We start from the raw sequence: 20,554 nt of genomic DNA, 5'->3' as shown, positions 1-20,554 counted from the left end.
CCGCCCCCCCCGTAGTGTAGACCAGACCTAAGACAGCAACTTGCACTCAGGGATTCACCAGCCAGTTCTCTAAATGGAGGTACTGAAATCATGACAAATATTTCTCAAGACTGTTTGCATTATGTGTTTCTGTCAAGCATCAGCATGCTCAGTGCTATATAAGTAGGGCCCTACCAAATTCATGGCCATGAAAAACACACCACAGACCATGAAATCGTGTCTTTTGTGTGCTTTTACCCTATACTATACCGATTTCATGGGGGAGACCAGCATTTCTCAAATTGGGGGTTCTGAACCAAAAGGGAGTTGCGGGGGGAGGAGAGGGGGTGTTGCATGGTTATTTTGGGGGGATGGCGGGGATCGTCATATTGCCACCCTTACTTCTGCGCTGCCTTCAGAGCTGGGCAGCCGGAGAGTGGTGGCTGCTGACTGAGGGCCCAGCTCTGGAGGCAGCAGTGCAGAAGTAAGGGTGGCAATACCATACCCTGCCATCCTTCCTTCTGTGCGGCTGCTGGCAGTGGCTCTACTTTCAGAGCTGGGCTCCTGGCGAGCAGCCTCCAGTCTCAGTTTTCCAGCTCTGAAGGCAGTGCCAATGCGTGCAGCAATAAGGGTAGCAGTACCGCAACCCCCACTAAAATAACCTTGCAACCCCTCCACAACTCCTTTTTGTGTCAGGACCCCTACAATTACAACACCATGAAATTTCAGATTTAAATAACTGAAATCATGAAATTTATTATTTTTTAAATCCTACGACCGTGAAATTGACCAAAATGGACCATGAGTTTGGTAGGACCCTACATATAAGTCAGAAAAATAAGACTAAGCTCTTCAGGACAGAGGACAGAAAGAGAAGATGGAATACACAACGGCCCAGAGCTTTGAATTTTCCCTTAAGACGCATATTATTATTTAAATATTAAGGTATCTAGCAATGGTAAAGAAATTAATCCTTGACTTTTACTGTGACGGCTGCTTTCACTAGAGAGATACTCCTTCCATGCTGTGAATAACTGTGGGGCCTCTACATTCCATCCTGCCCAAAGTTATCGATTTTGTGGAGGATCACCAGAATTTCATTTGTCCCTTGTCACCCTGTTTAAATCCTCCTTCCATACCTATTAACATTGGAAAAACCTGCATTGTTTTTAATTAGCATGATCTGACTGTGCTCATGAACAGTACAGTAGCACGTCACTGTAGCAGCAATACTAAATACTTTTTGGTTGAAGCTAACAGACTGGTTTCAAACATCTGTGGGCATCACCATGGCAAAACACTACTGTGAAGAAGCACATGCCAGGAAGAAGAAAGAGACAAGGGAAGGGTAGAAGTGGAGGTAGTTATTAGAAAGCAGAGAAAGAACTGAAGAGAAAACTAACAAGAGGGATAAAGAAAAACTAACAAGGGGTATTAGAAACATGAACAGGAAAAGGTTAAAATGCACACCTGAAACCACAATGCTGTTAGAGAAAGAGCAGCACTTTTAAATCCTCTCAAGCATAGGAACTAGAGCCAAATTATTAAGTAGAATTAGACAGGAGAACATCTTGTGATCTGGTCCTTCTCTAAACAACAAGAGAAGATACCTGTTAAGTATTTACATTACTAAGAATTCGGTTACTTACCTATAATTCCACTGTCCTTGCTTTCCAGTGTGGAGCTAGGGCTGCTAATGGTCCCACAGGGACTACTTTTATTAGCTGCTGTTTTGCCAATACAGCTATTCAGAGTTGAGCAGGGACTATCAGTGCTGGGTGACGTAGTGCTGCTTGTTAGTGTAGAGCAGGGGCTGACTCCTTGACTGGTTACTGTGCACTACAACATGAATGAAACAAACAATTACTGCACGGACGACAGCACATCATTTCTTGAACATTAGAATTACTGAGATGAAATAGAAGAATGTCAAAACCTGAAGAACCCACTTCTGTGCAGATCTTTAATTCCTACATTTATTCTCAGTGATTTGGGAGATTCAGAGGCATGTTCCTGAAATACTCTTTCAAAAGTGATGATTTTGAAGAAATAAAGGAGAGAAATATTGTTCGAGGAAAAATTTGCTGCTAGACAGATTTCCTTTCTTTTAGACATTTTGCTGAAAACAAATGCTTTATTCATTCTCTCCATTTAAACTCTGGGATTGTTATCTTGCTCACACTTAACCACCACTGAAACCTAAATTGATGTTATAAGATTTAGGAGGCCTGGGATAAGCATAAAGACTGATGGCTATTGAGGGATCTCAATCAACACATGACATTTTTGTATAGAGATAGGACATCAGCCTCTCATTCCTCTCCCCTCACTGCTTCCAAACACAGAAATCACAGAGCAGAAGTGAAACAGGGCTCAACAGGGGGGGAAGTGTGCCCCTCACAAGATCAGCTATTTTAACCATTACTAACATTTTCCCCTAATAAATCATTCTAAAATAGACCGTATAAGCCAATTATTTTTAAAAATCTCACTGCCCTTTATTCTTAGGGGAAGGAGTTGAGATCATTTCACAATGAAAAAACCTCTACAGTTCTGGTTCATCTACAAGTTCCATGACATGCGTTTTTATGAATACAGTCAAAAGTGTTTTGTTAAATATCAAATGACTGCAATTAACTCTTAGGAAAATGGTTCTTATCTCAGAGTTAGAATGAGAGTTAAGGTATGTTCTTTTATCATACCATGGTTTCATTTTTTTCTTCTACAGTTATGTGTCCAGAGGTTGGGATCCCTTCTCCCAGTAAAAATCCCAATCTTGTCATCAGTTCTTGTGCTGCAGGTGAACAGTTTGATTCTTTATCAGACTTTCCTTCTGTACCAAAATAAAAGATTGAACTTTGATGAAGAATTACAGTATTATACTTGGAAACTGTTGCTAGAGGTAAAAAAAAAATAAAAAATTAAGAGACTGCAATCAAATCTCAACACTGATTTTTCTATGTGCAAGGTTTTAGTTAATTGAATGTAATAGGCACATTACAAAACGTCTTACTTTTTTGTCTAATAAGCTTTAAAAGGTAGATTTGTCTTAGGTTCATTTGCATTTTTGTCTGACTTGTAAGATATGTTCAGTAATCAATAAGCTAGTGTTATTCTCAACTAGCTGAGAGCATTTTAAACACAACAGTTCATGTCTACTGTCTAATGCAGGGGTGGGCAAACTACGTCCTCCCTCCCCCCCCCCCAGCACCGCGAGCCCTGCACCGCTCTCTGAAGCGGCCGGCACCACATCCCTGCGGTCTCTGGAGTATGTGTGTGTTGGGGGGGGGGGGGAAGCGGCACAGAGGGCTCCATGTGTTGCCCTCACCTCCAGGCACCACCCCACACAGCTCCCACTGTCCGGGAACAGGGAACCATGGCCAATGGGAGCTTCAGGGGAGGTACCTGGAGGAGCAGCAAGGGCAGTGCACAGAGCCCTCCGCCCCCCCTCTCCCCCAGGGGCTGCAGGGACATGGTGCCGGCCGCTTCCTGGCGTGGCGTGGCGTGGGGCCAGGGCAGGCAGGCAGGCAAGGAGCCTGCCCTGGTCCCGGTGCACGCTGCTGCCACCCTGGAGCTGCTCTAGGTAAGTGGCGCCGGGCTGGAGCCCGCACCCCAAACCTCTCCTGCACCCTGCACCCCAATTCCCTGCCCTGAGCCTCCTGACACCTCACACCCTTCCTGCACCAAAATCCCCTGCCCTAAGCCCCCTGCCACACCCTGCATCCCCTGCCCTGAGCCCCCTGCTGCACCCCGCACCCCTCCTGCACCCCAATCCCGTGCCCTGAGCCCCCTTCCACAGTCCACACCCCTCCCTGCACCCCAATCCCCTTCCAAACCCCCCTCATACACCCTGCACCCCTCCTCTGCCCCAACCTCTTGCCCTGAGCCCCTTCCTGCACACAGCACTCCCTGCCACATCCCGCACCCCAATCCCCTGCCCCAGCCCTGCATACAATTTCCCATCCTAGATGTGGCCTTCTGGCCAAAATGTTTTCCCATCCCTGCCCTAATGTGTTTGACATTGTGTTAGTAAACACAAGATAAAATTCAATATCATTTCCAAGTATAGTTAAACTTTGTGTTTGTGAACATTCATGTAAGATTATGACTCCATTCCAATAATTTTTAATAGCAGTATTCTGGAAAGTTATGTGTATAAAAACAGAGGTTAATAATGAAACCGTTTTGCAATCTTAACTGTAGATATAGCAAAAACATACATTTTTGTGGTGCCTTATTGCATTCAGTGCATGCACAATTTGTTGCAGAATCTCTCTCTCATTGTGTAATTGTGCTCCAGAATCTAACCTTAAATTTTAAAGTTTCTAGACTTTATAACTGCAAAGAAAACTTTTAAAATAATTGAATGTAATCAGTGCAGTCTTGTCTTCCAAAGAACAATAAGCTCTAATACTGGTAGCTTCCATCTAAACAGGGTGTAAATGCCAAAATCTAAAAATGGCATTTTTAAAATGTCCAAATTGTTAATTATTTCACTGCTGATAAGGAAAAATATCTAGCTAATGTGCTAATCACACTCAAACGATTTCCCCATATCTTCTCAGCTGCTAACATCCCTGTCATCTACCCAACTATAAAAACTCCCCTCCTCAAACCAACATCATACACAATACAGTTCTCTATTGTCAATTCAAAAATCTATGGCATCCAATCACTTAGGTGCAAAAACTCAATTTATCAAGGATGTGAGAGTTAATGATCCAGGCTACTGCTCAAATGCATTAGTGGGGGGCACACATGCAGTGGTGGAGGCTAAGATTTTCTCTGGTTTCTTCATCATGAAGACAAAGAACTATCCAACTAAACTGTTCGGATTATGCAGCCTGCTTGTTCTGGATTACATGCAGTGAGGGTGCCAGCTGTTCCATGCTACAATATCTTTTTATCTTTTTTTGGAGAGAAGATTTGATCAAATCAGAGGACGGGGCCTCCAGCCTCAATCTTCCAACAATAGTGTCACAGAAGGACTGTGTAAAAACCCACACTTCTTTAGCTGAGTTTCTCAGGGTACTTGGCTGGCTCTACATAAGCATCATTATACCCAAGTTTACAGATGGAAAAACAGAAAGAATAAAAGTGAATTGCACAGATTAATAAAGTAAGGATCCCTTCTAGCTGGTGAAGCACACTAGGGAGGATCTGGAGACAGTTAAAGGATTCTTATAAGAAGGCAGGCTGCCCTCTGCACTTCAACTTATGGAGGACAATCAGATGCTCAAAGACCTTCAACACGAATGCACAAATACATCAACTTATGCACATACAAATCACAAGACCTGTTTATCTGATAGTTTTTGAAGCCAAAATGTATTATTTTAAATTTAAACTGTTATATTGCCATCTCTCGAGACAGGACGAAGTTGCTGAACTGTACTTTAAAGCCCTGGTGCTCTGACTGACTGATGTATCCCAAATGAAGCAGAAATAAAGACAAGCCTCATTTCTGAGCCTTGTACATTACCAAAAGGAAGAAATGGATTATTTGGGTACCAGACCTACTTTGTAATCTTCTTCCTCTAGTTTCACACCACCAATTGCACCTCAATGTGCTCTTTGAGAAGAGTGCATACACTTCTCAAATTGCAGTATAAGACATACCTGACATTCGGTGGCATTTACAGGGAAATAGCACAAAGTTAGTTTTGATTTCCACCTTCAAATTAGATGCACCAGTCAAAACACCCAACAACATTAAGTGCAGCTCAGCAGTTTGTCCAGAAGGCAATAACAACATTTTACTTTGTTTGTCTTGGGCTGCATTGAACCATCCAGTCCCCCAACAGCAGTACTTTACCAGTCTAACACCCTTCAACTGATTACACACCTGTTTCTAATGTATGTATTTCTTGTAGTTGTTTCAGTTCATTTAAAGCTCCATGACAAATTATCTAAGTATTTTAAAAGTATTTAACACTCCCCTAATGATATTGGGAAGAGGATGTCTGTAAGGTGAACACCATTAGGGTACCATTTTTCTGTAACTAAAATAACAGCAAGAGTTGTCATCACACATTATTCTTCGTATTTTCACATATATGTGTTTAGTATGATTTGAATGGCAAAATGTAGAATTTTTTCAATTTCATTTCTATTCTGTATGCAGCTGGAGTATAAGCAGTGATTTCCTCTCAAATTTATAGCTGTTGAATATTATACAGTAATGACATTTCTGACAGGAAAGCCAAGTTACAATTAAAAAGGTAAATTAACTTTAACCATGCCAACTAACAGAAGGCATTAGGTGAACACTGTTGAGCTATTTTCAGTATTACAACCCTCTAATGCATAAACCGCAACAAATCCATTCTAAAAATGAGTATTTTTCTTTTCATATACACTATTACATTTAGGGAGGCACCACAAAGTAACAGAAATAGTAGTAGTAGTTTGTTTGTTTTTTCAAAGGGGTTGCAATTTCTGTCCCTTTCCCAACAAACATGTGCCCATAATACACCACAAATGATCACAACAACTGGCAGCCTTCTTATCTGCTGAGAGCAGCCAGGAATTGAAATCTTTGAGTTTCTGTTAGGGCTGGTTGAAAATTTTCCATTAAAAAATGTTCGGTTTTAAACAGAAATCTGGCTAAACAAATGTATTCATGAAAAGTGTCTGCTTTCTGTAGAAATTTTTTATATTTTGTTTAAAAAAATCCAAAGGCTTGAAATGCAAAAAAAATTAGTTTGAAACATTTTGGTTTTTGATATTTCACCAAAAAGTTGACATTTTTCATGGAAAGTTTCAATAAAAACAGGGAATTAGTTTTGTTGTAAGCTTTCCAGGGAGTGAGGGGCCCTTTTTTGACCATCTCTAGTTTCTATAGGACCCATGACCTTCAGCATATCTAAAAGCTACACAGGTAAATTACATCTGCATTGTTGGGTCCATGGTAGGACTTCTGTTCTTCACCTTTCAGGAAAATCTTTTGGGGGTATTTTTCTGAGTGTTTGATTTTGGTTTCTTTTAATATAAAGCCCTGTATTGATTGTTATAAAAGTTTTATTTTAAAGGAAAGTTTGCCCTAAAAGTAGCCAGAATACTCTCATCTGGAAGCTCATTCTAAATACCCCCCAACACACACACCCCTCTAACTTCAGCTCTCACACCTTTGTGCTTGGTTTTGTAGCTGCATCATTCCTGTTTTCTTGGGACAACAGATGGAGATGAGCTTGCTCAGGCAGTTGTGCCCTGGCCAACAGATAGCTATGAAAAGAAATCAGGATCAGGGCCTTGAATTGGCAAGAAAAGTGAGCTGAGCCCCAAACACGTGAATTGCTGTAATTCAGTCTGGGGTGACAACTGCACGGATCTCTGTTACGAGATCCTCATTTTAGAATAAAGGACTCAAAGAATTGATACTGTTGCTATCTGTCATACAAGATTAGCAAACAGTCCAGCTGGACCCTGAGGCTTTGCCCCACACTGGATTTCAGGCCAGGGAGGGTGGGGTGTCTCTTGTATGAAATACATCGTTTCTATGGGGGACAAGAAGATTAACAGCAAGAATACGCTAAATACATTTATGTGTATGTTGCCAAGAAGCCGAATCTGGGGTTTCCAATGATATATTGCAGGCTAATAGTTCCTCTAGGAAACTGGCAGGAGTCTTCACCTAGAGGCCTGTAAACCACTAGGAGCCCTAAATTCTTCTTCTCTTTCACTTCACACCCACGTGAATACATACAAATAGACTTTGTTTCTGGGTTGGGGTTTTGCTGCATAGGAGGTTATAAAGGGACAAAACTACTACCCTACCCCATTCTCCTTCCCTTTTGGCTTCTTCTGAAATCCTTCTTGGTTTGTGTTGCATTTATTAACCTGTGTAAACAGAGCCGGTGCTGGCATTAAACCACGTCCTTGCAAAAGGAGGTCATGTGCCTTGTCCAAAATCAGTTCATGGATGGTGCTGGTTGGTTTGTTTGTTTTTTTTGTAGTCAATCTTGCATTCACCAAAAGGAACTCAAGACAGTTATATTCTGCTAATTTGCATGTTGTAATTACAGATGAGGTGCTGATAGGGACTGGTTTTATATAACTGAGTACAAGACTTCAGCTGTGGTGTGGCCTTGTTGGTCCTGTTTGGCAATTACAACTGAGATTTGGGAAAGTGCAGGTTTTTGGGTTCCAGGTTCCTTAAAATTCCTACAGTTTCTGTTCTCTAAATTACAACAGAACACGGCAGCACTATTTAGTATTTATGGTCAAGAACTTTGCTGGGAGATCTGTGAAAGAGCTAAGAAAAAGCTGGCATAAAAGTGTACCTGAGTAGTGAATTGATGTATAAAATTTGGTGGATGTGGACGTGCATGGATGCGCACACACAATTTTAAATGGATCTCTGCCAACAAAGGAGAGGTGCTCTGGGGATGTTCCCTGGGTTTGGTCACTAACCACTTTGGAAAATGTCACAGCTAGGTGAAAACCCTTAGAATAGCAGAATGGGCCCTGTTGTTGCCCTCCGGGGGTGGAGCTAATGGTGGTCAGGGACAACTCCCATATAAATAGTATGTGGCGAATTAATCTTCCAAGTTACTTCTTTATATGTCAAGATAGCAACTTTATTGAATACAGTATGTGACAGCTTGTAACCTGGAACATAACTAATTGGCCACTATGTCAATGTATTTACAAGTAAATCTCAATACAATGTATATAAATGGCTATGTTTTAAGTCTGATGTTTAAAGTGATTTTTGCAGTTATTTTAAGCAAAGTTCTACTACGAAAAATGACTATGTTAAAAAGAACTGTTCTCTGTGTGTATTCAGTCATATTTGCTGCTGCTTTAGTGACAAACAGAAGTTAGCCCTGGGAGGGTGAGTCGAAAGCTATTCTTTTTTTGTTCTTCAAATAGAATTGAAAGCCATGGTGTAGAAGAGCAGGTTTTTGCCTCCAGGACTTTTGCAATAGGTGTTGATGACTGACAGGAAAGAAGCCAGCCTTCAGATTAAATTTTCAGCTCTGGTAGTTGGAATAGCCATTTCTCTGAGAGAAACATGTAACCTCCAAATACTTTTAAAGTCATTTTACGGAGTAGAACCACACAAACAAAAAGAAGAAATGGTTCTCTTGTTAATCAACTTCTTCATTCTGCTTTTCCACTTGTGTTAAACACAAATTTATTATTATATCTGATCCAATTATTTCTACCTTTGTCAGATTTACAGTAGATACTTGGCTTATACAAAGCAGAATTAATGAACCCCACAGAAACTTCAAAGATACTATATGGATTTCAAAATGCATTGGCTATTATCAATTGTCATTTAACGTTTAATTGTGTTGGACCACAACTAATCCACATTTACACTGATTCCTTTTTGTTAAATTTCCATTGGCCTTACAGCAAGTGCCCTCAGAGCCTTAATTTTTCCCCAGAACAATTAGAACAGTCACAGAGCATCTAATAATGAGCTTCTGGTTCCTTTGCCTTCTGTGATTCATGATTATTTTAAAAAATAGTATTTTGTTCCAGGCTTGCGGTCAAGCAGTAGTGATATTTGCTGCTTTACCTCAGATAAGAGTGAGTCTAAACTCCTCAGCCCAGCAAATACTGCTCAATCATAGACGGTGGGGAGCTTCGCAATAATCTTTAGTCAGGTTTCTAACGCTCAGAGAACGTGGGTCTATTCTGCTAGGTGGAGGGTCACTGTTAGATGCGGCACTTGAAATGAGGGAGAATAATCTATTCTATGGATCTATTAACGGGGCTGCTAAGGAAAGGGCAAGGTGTTTCCAGAATACCTATCTGTGTTATACCAAATAAGATATATGCTGGTCAATCAGTCAGATGGCTTGATGACTGATCACAGTAGCTGATTGAAAAGAAAAAAGAAAACCTGAAACCAAAAGCCAATTTACTGAGATGTCCTGCCCATTAAAAAGGTGTCCAATTTTTTCATTCTTAACTACAAGTAAAATATTACAGTACAGTTTTTGCTGGTGCATTTAAATTGGAAATATAAATAGGTTAAAAGGTGAATTATTCAGAGAGTTTTTGTTTTTAATGTTGAGAGAGAAAATGTTATATTTGGGGACTAAAACTAAGATTTTTTTTTTAAAGTAGGTTTACAACAAAAAAACCCACAAATGATCAGAACATTTTACCTTTGTTTCACTAATTATTATTTTTTGCACTTGGTTTTAAGCACTTTCTTTGAAGTTTTAGCAACCTCAACCATTGCAGCATTGGAATAATAAGAAATGGAACCAAAAAGCAAAACTAACTATAACCAACCAGTCTATTTTCACTGAATAAAAATGTAATAAAGATTAGTAACATTATTTTAAAAATAAATTATTCTTTTTCAAACCTAAGAATGCCTTTTAAACTGAAGCACAAGAAAAACAGATTTGATCAACTGTACTGGATTGATTATATGCAATGACCTTAATGAGGTCAGTTAAGCTGTAAACTGATCTAAAATGTAACAATGGATATGAAATGCTCATTACAGTACATATACTTAAATACTGACTTGAGTGTCATTTTGCTCTATGACATTCATCGAAACTACACTTTGTTATGTGCTGGTCAAATTTAATGAACTTGAAACTTTTCAGGAATACCAATTAACTTGAGGGGGGTAGTTGTTACCAGCTTTGCCAACACAGAAATCTGTTGATATTACCCTACTGTTTAGCAAGCTTTCACTGAACTTTTTAAACAGCAGTATTGTATTCAATATAAAACTACACACTTTGAATCAATTTTTTTGAAAAAAAAAATCAGAAAAATTCAAGCAGTCCTCTAGCATAAGAAGTGACCCACAATCCTCATAATCAAATTTTGTCTTCACAGGATACATAGCTCCAAGAGTTTAGACTTTAGAAAGATCACAATCTTTTCAGGAAACCTCTTCCTCCCTATTACAAATGCATTTAATTGTGCAAAAGATTCTTACAAGACAGACTTAAGTCCCATGATTGCATAGCCCAGCTCCCTTTGAAATGAAAAGCTAGCCATTAAATAAAATAAAAGAGCACTGAAAGTACATTCTTACCATTTTGATTGGGTTCTGTTGGCTCTGATACTTTTCTCGATGGTACAACAACCGCATCTCCTGGCAGTCTGGGACTTTCCACGTACTTGGGCTTCCTGATCGGACCTGCAGCGGGAAAAAATTTAGTGCGTCTAATTTTTTCCAGATGGAAAGCACGTTTTCAAAATGAACAGTGTGTACCCTTAGAGATCTAAATAAACCTAAAAGGACGACCTACTACATACATACATACATACACACAAACATACACACACAGAGCTACTACAATAAAGACCAGTGAACTTCTGCACTTCCTCTCTTACAGTCCATTGTAAGAAAGAAAAACTTGAGTTACACTCACTTTTTGGAATGTAAACTCTGGTGGAAAACAAAAGCAATTTGCTTGCTGTGACGCTCCTGAAGCAGTGCCCAGTGTATGTAAAAAGAAGGTGACAGACATATTCGAATCCAGACAGCTGTTAGTTGAATTCCTCTATTCAGAACTTAAATTTTCCAACTCAGTATAACGATAACTCTAATATCTCTGAAGCTAGGAGACAAGGATTACAAGCAGACAACTTGCAACACTAATACTCAGAATACTTTTGTCCAGCAACTTTATATTATTGTGTATTTTATCCAATCAAAGCTGCACAGTCTGATTGCAAGGGGAAGGTGAGATTGAGGGAGAAAAATACCTTCTTGTCAACCAACTGTTTCTCATTTATAAAGACATCAGCTTTCCCAGCTCATGTTTAAAAATTAAGTCAATCTGTACCAGGTATTTTTAAGCTACCTTTTTAAAAAAAAAAATAGTAAAACAGAACAAAATTTTTTAATTAAATTGATACCTAAAACTCAAACTAAGTGAGAATGCTTTATGTTTTCTTTCTTAAATTATTAATGAAAGTATACTTTGCTAAATGAGGTTTAACAATTACAGGAAACATTAGATGAACAACAGACTTTCTGGTCAGAAAAATATCAGCACAATGAGAACAATACTGCCATCTAAGGGTTGACTAAAAGTAGAATAATAGTAATATATTAAACCAACATAAATTAACTCCATCTATTTAGCCCTTAACATTTTAAGTTTATGTGCACTTGTACAGAAAACACCATTATAAAAATATCTATTCTGAGTTTTCATTAGTTAAAATAAATTTGATCTTCTGTGAAGAAAATTGTTCCAGATTAATGTATTTTACATTTAGTGTAATTATAATGCTTAGCACTCTAATTTTATAGTGAATGATTTAACTTCTATTTTCTATTCATTAAGAATGACAGGCAGATTAGAACTATTAAAATTATTCATTTTGTAGCAAAAATTTAACAAATTTGACCTACACCTACAATAGGACAAAATTCAAAGCTAACATAGCATGCACTGTGTGGTGTGGAGGTGAGGCCATGGACACATTCTTGTCCCTTTGGCTTATCTAGTGTCATTGCTAACAAGACTTACCAAATACATCTTGCACTCTGAGTTCAACCAACAGGATTCTGGCTGTGCATTGTGCAGATGCACAAAAAGTGCAAACTGCCTGTAACTACTCCACCCACCTGTACAGGTGCAGCCAGAATATAGCCAAAATGACTGAAGAATAGAGACCCTATGAGTGGAGAGGATATATGGGGTTTACTCAAGAGTAATGACATGAAATCAAGATAAGGAAAATGTAAGCTGTGGAATAACTCCCATGGGACATGATGGAAACCTCATTACTTTGAATTTTTCTAGGGTTTCGTCCAGCCTAGATCTAAAACTGTTACCCTGCACTGTCAGGAACTGCATTACTTTTACCTTTTAAGACATGACTATGAATGGTTTTTTATCTGTTGGTTTCTCATTAGAGTATCTACTGGAACGATGACTTTCCTTAACACTAGACCCTTCTTCAATGGTTTAAAAATCAGTTAACCCAGTCAACAGGCTAAATGAAATCATGTCTTTACCACTCTTTTGCTCTGTCTCTTACCAATATAAGCATTTTCTGATCTGTTTTCACATCCTGCCCTGTAAGAAACTATTACGGACATACATGTTATTTTTCTTCCCCTGTTTTCTAAATGATCACTATTGATAGACAGACAGACAGGCTGTCTGTCTTCCATATCAGACTGGTTTTCCTTCTCTCCCATGGACATAAACTTTACAATATCTAGAGTTTCTTGGGGAGGGAGAGGAGAAGAGAGTAAGCAGACAGGGGGACCTGCTCCTTTAAAAATTCTCAAGATATTTCCCAGAAGAAAAGGGAAAACTGATTTTTAACTCTACCTACAGTGTTACCACTAGTTTAGATTAATTTACTCTTTTTTAGTTTTAATGATGAGTTTTCATTCACAATTTTTACTGTTCCTCTCCCCCTCGCCTCCCTCCCCCACTGAGAAGAATATTTAAAGTGAAATAAGCACACTGGTCAGTTTCACTTTTTAGTTCTCAGGTACAATTAAAATGCTGCAATGTATAACTTAGGGGCACTGTGCAAGGAAATGTTTAAATTTTTAAAAAACTTTTTTTTTTTAAAAAAGGAAAACATTTCTGCTATTGAGTTGTATTAAAAAAAAAATCCTATAGACCCTCAGTCCTTGAAAGTGTCCCTTTAAATTTAAACTAGGCCATAATGTCTTGTGACCTGAATAAAACACAAATGAACAAAAAAACCACACCATAACCCAGGCAGCATGCTTAGATTCTGCCATTGCCTTGCTGACACACCTTGTCCTCTCTCTGCGCCAGTTCCCCTATTTGTGAAATAGGGATAATTCACCTACCTTCAGAGGGCTTAATTCATGCTCGTAATGTGCTGTGAAATGCTTGGATGAAAGTTGATGAGTATTTGTATTGAAGGGTGATTAAACGCCACACAATACTGATAATTTTGGTAGTTTCTTTCAGAGTAAAATCTGTTTTCGTTTAACTTAGATTGTATTTCAAGTTTTCCAGTCTCTTGACTCCTTTTACTGTGGTGGGAGATGCTACTCTGATGACAAACGAGCCTAATCAGAACAAGAGTTTGCAGGAGTGGTGCATGAGTGGCCTTCCATGGCACTCTCTGCCCACCCTTAGCCAAAGAGGCACACAATTTAGGAATGCTTGTAGGTCCCCAACTACTCCTCAGTTCTCAGGGGGCACCTATATTTTTAATGCATATCTGAAAAGCCAAATGTAATCATTGCTCTTGGATATGGACTTTGCCAGTTATTTATGCCTTTGTGATCCTTCTGCTTTGGTTATTCTAATATAATCAATGGGGCTGCCATGGAAGGCCACTCAATCTGCATTTTATGCAGAATGATCCTGCTCACCTGCATGGCAGCATCAGCATCAGACCATATTACACCAATTGCCTGAAGACTATGTTGACTTCTTTTTGATTTCCAGGTGTAATTCAAGGTTTTGAAACTGCTCTTAAAGAAACAAAAAGAACAGGAGTACTTGTAGCCCACGAAAGTTTATGCTCAAATAAATTTGTTAGTCTCTAAGGTGCCACTAGTACTCCTGTTCTTTTTGCTGATACAGACTAACATGGCTGCTACTCTGAAACCTGTCTTAAAGAAACACAAACCCTTTACCATTTGAGTACTGGCCCAGTGAGAGACCATCTTTCTGTCTATGATGCAACAATTGAGATCTAGACTTCCCATCTGATTTCAGTGATTATGGCCTGAAAACTGGATGCTCTGGAAGGAGCGTTTCATTCCACAACTGCACACACTGTCCTGCAGACTTTCATGATATGGCCTCTTCTTTCAGACTTCCACTCAGGGTGGAGATTGTTGAATATATTTACATCCTAATCTGCGCTCCAGGAGTTTATGGATTGGAAAATTAATTTAGTAATTAAAAATAAATCTGTTTGTGCCCAAGGAGTATGAGAGTAAATTTTATAAATAAAAAAAATAAATAAAACGTTTAGTTATAAATTACCACCAGAGGGTGTTATTTCAACACTTTAAAAAGTGTGATATGGAAGCAACTCAAAATGCATTCCTCAGAAACATAACCACTTCCTTTCGGAAGACAGTAATTCAACTCTCAACTGCAAATAGCACTATAATTAGATAGAGCAAAGCAGAAAAACGAGCAAACATTCTAATCAGAACCAGATTAATAAGCAAGAGCCTGTCAAGTGACAATTCAGAATTGAAATATCCTCAGAGTATATTTTAACATCTTGATCTCACTTTTCAGCTGCGGAGCAGTTGGGACTCCTTGTTGAAATAACTTTTTTCTTTAGCCAATTTAAACTGACTAGCAATGCTTACAGCCCTGAACAGATACACTGAATTAATACAGGGAAGAACGGCAAATGGTAATAAACTTTAGTACACTACTCTAGAAAGGGAGACATTAGCAGAGTTTAACTGTGGCTCAAAGATAAACCATTCAAAAGTGAATCGTAAATGTAAAATGAAAATTCTGTTTACTCTAGTATCGTGTTGAATATTGCAACCAATCATGATAAGAAAAGTATTGGGCACACTAAGATGTAACAAACATTCTGCAAATTCCCGACTGGCCAGCTCCACTTAGCTGTGATGTTCCAGAATGCATCATTTAATGCTGCATACATGCCAATTATAAGAGTTTTCAGAGCTTCTTACTTTGAAAGCTGGAGATGCATAAAAGACTGACCCCTCCACCCTTGTTGTGAGCTTCATTTTCCAACCCACCAGATTTTCCCAGGTTATGCTGACACTAAAAGATACCCGGTGGGGAATCTCAGCAGCCCAAAATCAGCAAGTCTTCTTTGGATTTAACAACAGAGGTAGTCTGGTGATCTGTACAGATCTTGTGCTCTCTCACAGTGCCAAAGATCTTGAACTCAAATCCCAGGGAAGGCCTGGATCTCTCTCTAAAAGATGCAATATCTAAAAGAAAAGTTATGGGCTTAATGCAGAAATTACTGGGGGAGGGTCTATGGATTGTGTCATGAATGAGATCAGACTAGAAGACCATCACCAGTTCTTTCCAGCCTTTAAGAAAAATTAATATAATCTATGAAAAGTCCCAACGTCCTGCAAACACACCACAGCCCCTTGTAACCAGAAGGGACTGCTCCCATGTGTAAAGTTAAACACATGAGGAAATACATACAGGACTGGGCCCTAAAACAGATAGCTCACCTCTGAAGTGTGTGAAACGGTCCTCTTAGTCTTCTTCGTTACAACTTTCAGCACCTACTGCTCAAACAAAATTTTCTTTTTACACTTGTAATGGGGTGACAGGAGGAGATTTGCTCCTCCTGAAAGGTGAACTGCATTTGTTTAACGTCTTTAAAGACATTATTTGGCTTTTCCCTAGTTCAAGCCTGGAGCACTATCATCACGGCAGTATGAGGAACTGGCCAAAGAAAAGTCCAAGATATCAGTGATGGCCCATTTACCATTCTGATCCGCTCTATAGTGAAGTCCGATAACCTCTCCAGTAATCTACTCATCCAATCAAAATGCACTTGAGTTCCTATTTCCCTTCCCAATTATTATTCAATACATAATTCCATATCATCCCTTTGACGATTATATTACTTTGTATACCTGCACATAATTTAATGTTTATGTCGTTAATGTTAAACTTCCTTTACAAAATAGATTCACCTCACCATCTTTTCTCATTTCACTTCCTCACCCAGGCTCCTCCCTGCCCTTGCTCCCTCCGTTCTTTTGCCAACCTCCTCTCTCAAGTACTGCATGAACCAAAATGAACCAGGAACTTCAGTTTCACCAGCAATTCTTGGCTCTTTTCCCACTTAAGCTATGGGTTCTCTGTCCCCTCCTCTTATGACTGCAATCTGGGGTTGAATTGGGAGGGAGGAAGGAAAAAAGGTGGTGATGTTCACCAGGCTCTGCTCACTAACTACAGTCAAGCTATGTGATTAACCAAAATGAGATGCCTATCGCAATATTTTTTTTTACAGATATTCAAAATATGATTCTGCAAGCTTTCTGAGCCACACTGGCTTCTCTTTGACAGTTCTTGGATATGCTCATGGACTCTATGAAGCTCCGTAGGCTTGGCTTTCTTGACCGAGGGACAAAAAAAAAAAATACGTGGAGCTATCTCCATACACCATCCACTTGTGACACCAAAACAAGACCTCAGACACAGCAAATAGTGGATATCTGTAATCAAGCCTTTCCTTTCTTACACGAGGAATAAAATAGTTAACGGTGTTAGTATTTAAGTTATCATGTCTGGGAATCTGAGTTAACATCTCATTAAGATGAATGACGACATACATTTCAGAGCTGTGCGCCTTGACCAATAAACATCTCTGCATCAAGTACACACTGTTCATATTTTTCAGGTTTCTTTGCAAGCATAACAGCCACTTTTTCAAAAATAAAAACTGAGATTTTGAAGAAAAATACAGTAGTTTCAGAGAGATACTGGTATGCCATAAAGGCCATGTACTGGTTCAATCTTAGCCCTGGCTACAGTGTTCCCCAGAGGATGCTGCTACACTTGGTCCTCCTATAGAAGCAGCTGAAAGGTAGGAGTCCAGGCTTTTTATTGAGATCATACTCATTTCATAGGTAGGAGAATACCACATAGGTCAGTGAGTCTGGATATTTAAAGTATCAGAGGGGTAGCCGTGTTTGCCGCTTTTACAGATCTAGACTAAGAGTTCTGTGGCATCTTATAGACTAACATATTTAAAGCAGCAGATGTAAGAGAGGAGTACAGCTGCCAGCCTCACATGATCCACAAGTGCTCAGTGGACCACTGGTGGTTTGTAGACTACAGCTTAAGAAACACTGACTTAGTGTTCTCCATACAGTGGAAGACTTCCCCATTGTGGAGGAAACATGCTGGTCCCCTAACAATGCACTTTCTAAACTATGGAAATTAGTTTTTCATATCCAAGTTCCTGCCCAAGTCTAGTGAATGAACATTATTACCTGCTGACTATTTCGTGCCTTAGGTGAAATGACTTGGATCTCAATACAGTTCCCAGCATGTCATCTCATTACAAAAGGACATAATTGGTACAATGCAATTTCAAACCTGCAAATTAGGGATGAGGCACAGTAGTAAGAAGCTTACCCTGCCATGTCCTGTGCTCTGCCTTTTTGGGGGTGGGGGAAGAGAAGAGGTCTTTACCTCCATGGTTCTCAATGCAGAATCTTTCACAAGCTCTAAGTTCATACCCACCAATATTAAAACAAAAACAACTAAAAACCCTGTTGTAGCTACTGTACTAGTGACCTTAGTGTAACCCCAAAGTACACACAAATCAAATCTAATACCAAGATTAGAAAAGCACACCAAAGACAGGCATACTGTTTCACTAATAGATGTCAGTGTATAGCCTCCTCTTGATGTATGCTTAACACTAATAGGATTTCCACATGCCCATCAAAAAGATAATAAATATAGTCTTCCACAGTGAAGCAAACAAAAAAAAACATCATGTACGTAGCTGCTTGATACACTATATGTTTTATAACAGTGTCTGATATTAAATAAACACAGAGAGAGAGAGAGAGAGAGTGTGGCGGCTTGTTTCTGTATATACAAACCTTAGAAGTGAACTTGTTAAAAAAACATATTTCCTTTGCCTCACCCCACGAAGCCCGTGTATACTGGGGCTCCAACAGTGCTAAGGAAGCAGGGTATTTTTCAGTGTGGGTGTTTTTAAACAGCCCCTGCATATACCTGAACATTCTTTCAACATTGTTTAGCCTGATTCGTAGACCTACATCTCATTTAGTTGGAGCTGCAGTCTAAATACCTGCTGGCAAATACAGCTTTAAAGGCCAGTACTTTCTGTATAGGTTTTTATTCCGCCTTCGTCACAATGGTATTCAAGTATCTTCCAGTACTACATTAAACAACATACTAACATCTGTCACGTTTCTCTCATTCCCCTCCCCAGCACAGATTGGTCAAAAAACAGAATTGTTAATTACAACATTATAGGCATCAAAACCATACATATGATGGAATGGAATCCTTTAATTCTTTGAAGTAACACATACTTCACACACTATAACTACATCTTTAATTAATCTTTCCACCCTGGAGAGATTAAGCTTGTCTCTTTATAATGCCGTACGTAGTACAGTACTGCACAGAGGAATACATGGACTGAAAGAGATTGCCACCACCAAAATGTCGTTTAGGTTAGTAAAGGGGAGCAAGTAAATTCAATAAAGTCTAGATAAATTACAAGAAAACAGAACAACCTTGAAGCTAAATATCCCATATGAATTAGGAAAGTGTCCAGGGTAGTAGGGATAAAACATGCCACGTGGAAAAAATAGGTACACTTCTTTCCATGAATGTGTTAATTTCAACTAAAATATTTTGTTCGGATTTATATAGTTCCCTATATATAATTTTGTAAATAAAACCTAAATTTTGGTCATGACTGTGTCGCTTTCAAGTGTTGTGCTATAACTCTATATGACAGCTGATTACCTGAATTCACTCAGCTTTGACACTTTTGCAGTATCTTTTACACAACAGGATAGTCAAGTGCTAGCTTTCTCTAAAGTGCCTTCTTTCTTTAGGTTTAAGTTTAGGGTGACCAGATAGCAAGTGTGAAAAATCGGGATGGTGTAATTGGCACCTATATTAGAAAAAGCCCCAAATATCGGGACTGTCCCTATAAAATCGGGACATCTGGTCACCCTATTTAAGTTAGGCCCTTAGAGAAGAGCCATTAGGATGATCTGAGGAATGGAAAACCTACTTTATGAGAGGAGACTCAAAGAGCTTGGCTAATTTAGCCTAACCAAAAGAAGGCTGAGAGGAGATGTGTGTCAACATGAGACAGAAAATCATTTCAAAAGGAGGTTTTCAGAGTCATGTAAGAGATTTATGAACACAAACCTCATTGAAAGCCAAGGTGAAGCATTCCAAGTTAATGGTAATTGTGGTCCTAAAATCCCTTAACGTGATTCCGAAAATCTCCCCCTTTGTTTATAAGTATACATCCCTTTGAGCCTTGCATGAAAGGGACCTGAACTACTAGCAGCTCCAGAAAGTGTATACACAAGTCAGATGCCACACACAGGCAAATCTCAGGGGCCTAGGAGACCTCAATATCAAAACATGAACACTTTGATTCTTCTTTAAATTCCGTCACTTTCTGAGAGATTTGATTTTTAATCATGTTTCTCATTCGTTCCTTGTCCAGTTTCAGGAACTCCTGCAGTGTCAGGTCAACTGGGTTCTTACGGAGGGGGAGAAAAGCCCAACAAGAGGAGTGTTTTCTGTGCTCATCAATGGGGTCATCACAGGCTCCCAGCCTTCCAGTTCCTTGAAGAAGCAGGAGCATTAAACCACATCAGGCCCATTCTGACTGGGGCAGCTATGCTAGGTGGCCAGGTACAGCTGAGGAGAGATATGATTGCTCTCTATAAATACATCAGAGAGAAAAATACAAGGGAGGGAAAGAAGTTATTTAAGTTAAGCGCCAATGTGGACACAAGAACAAATGGATATAACCTGACCATCAACAAGTTTAGGCTTGAAATTAGGTGAAAGTTTCTAACCAGAAGAGAAGCAAAGTTTGGAACAGCCTTCCAAGGGGAGCAGTGGGGGCAAAAAACCTA

General features: G+C 39.3%; 1 protein-coding gene across 1 annotated transcript in view; it reads right to left on the bottom strand.

The window, feature by feature from the left end:
* The window catches only part of TANC1 (tetratricopeptide repeat, ankyrin repeat and coiled-coil containing 1), a 188,309-nt gene that overhangs the window by 85,905 nt on the left and 81,850 nt on the right, over window positions 1-20,554 (bottom strand). Inside the window, exons 4-6 of the mRNA XM_044978309.1 lie at window positions 11,003-11,107; window positions 2,682-2,812; window positions 1,629-1,818 (exon numbers count right to left, since the gene is read on the bottom strand). Coding sequence (XP_044834244.1) covers window positions 1,629-1,818; window positions 2,682-2,812; window positions 11,003-11,107 — 426 coding nt within the window. The remainder of the gene's footprint in view (window positions 1-1,628; window positions 1,819-2,681; window positions 2,813-11,002; window positions 11,108-20,554) is intronic.

The sequence above is a fragment of the Mauremys mutica genome, chromosome 10 (genome assembly GCF_020497125.1).
Source record: "Mauremys mutica isolate MM-2020 ecotype Southern chromosome 10, ASM2049712v1, whole genome shotgun sequence".
Taxonomy (NCBI): domain Eukaryota; kingdom Metazoa; phylum Chordata; order Testudines; family Geoemydidae; genus Mauremys; species Mauremys mutica.
The sequence above is the reverse complement of the archived record's forward strand: the minus strand, read 5'-3'. Positions and strand labels throughout refer to the sequence as shown.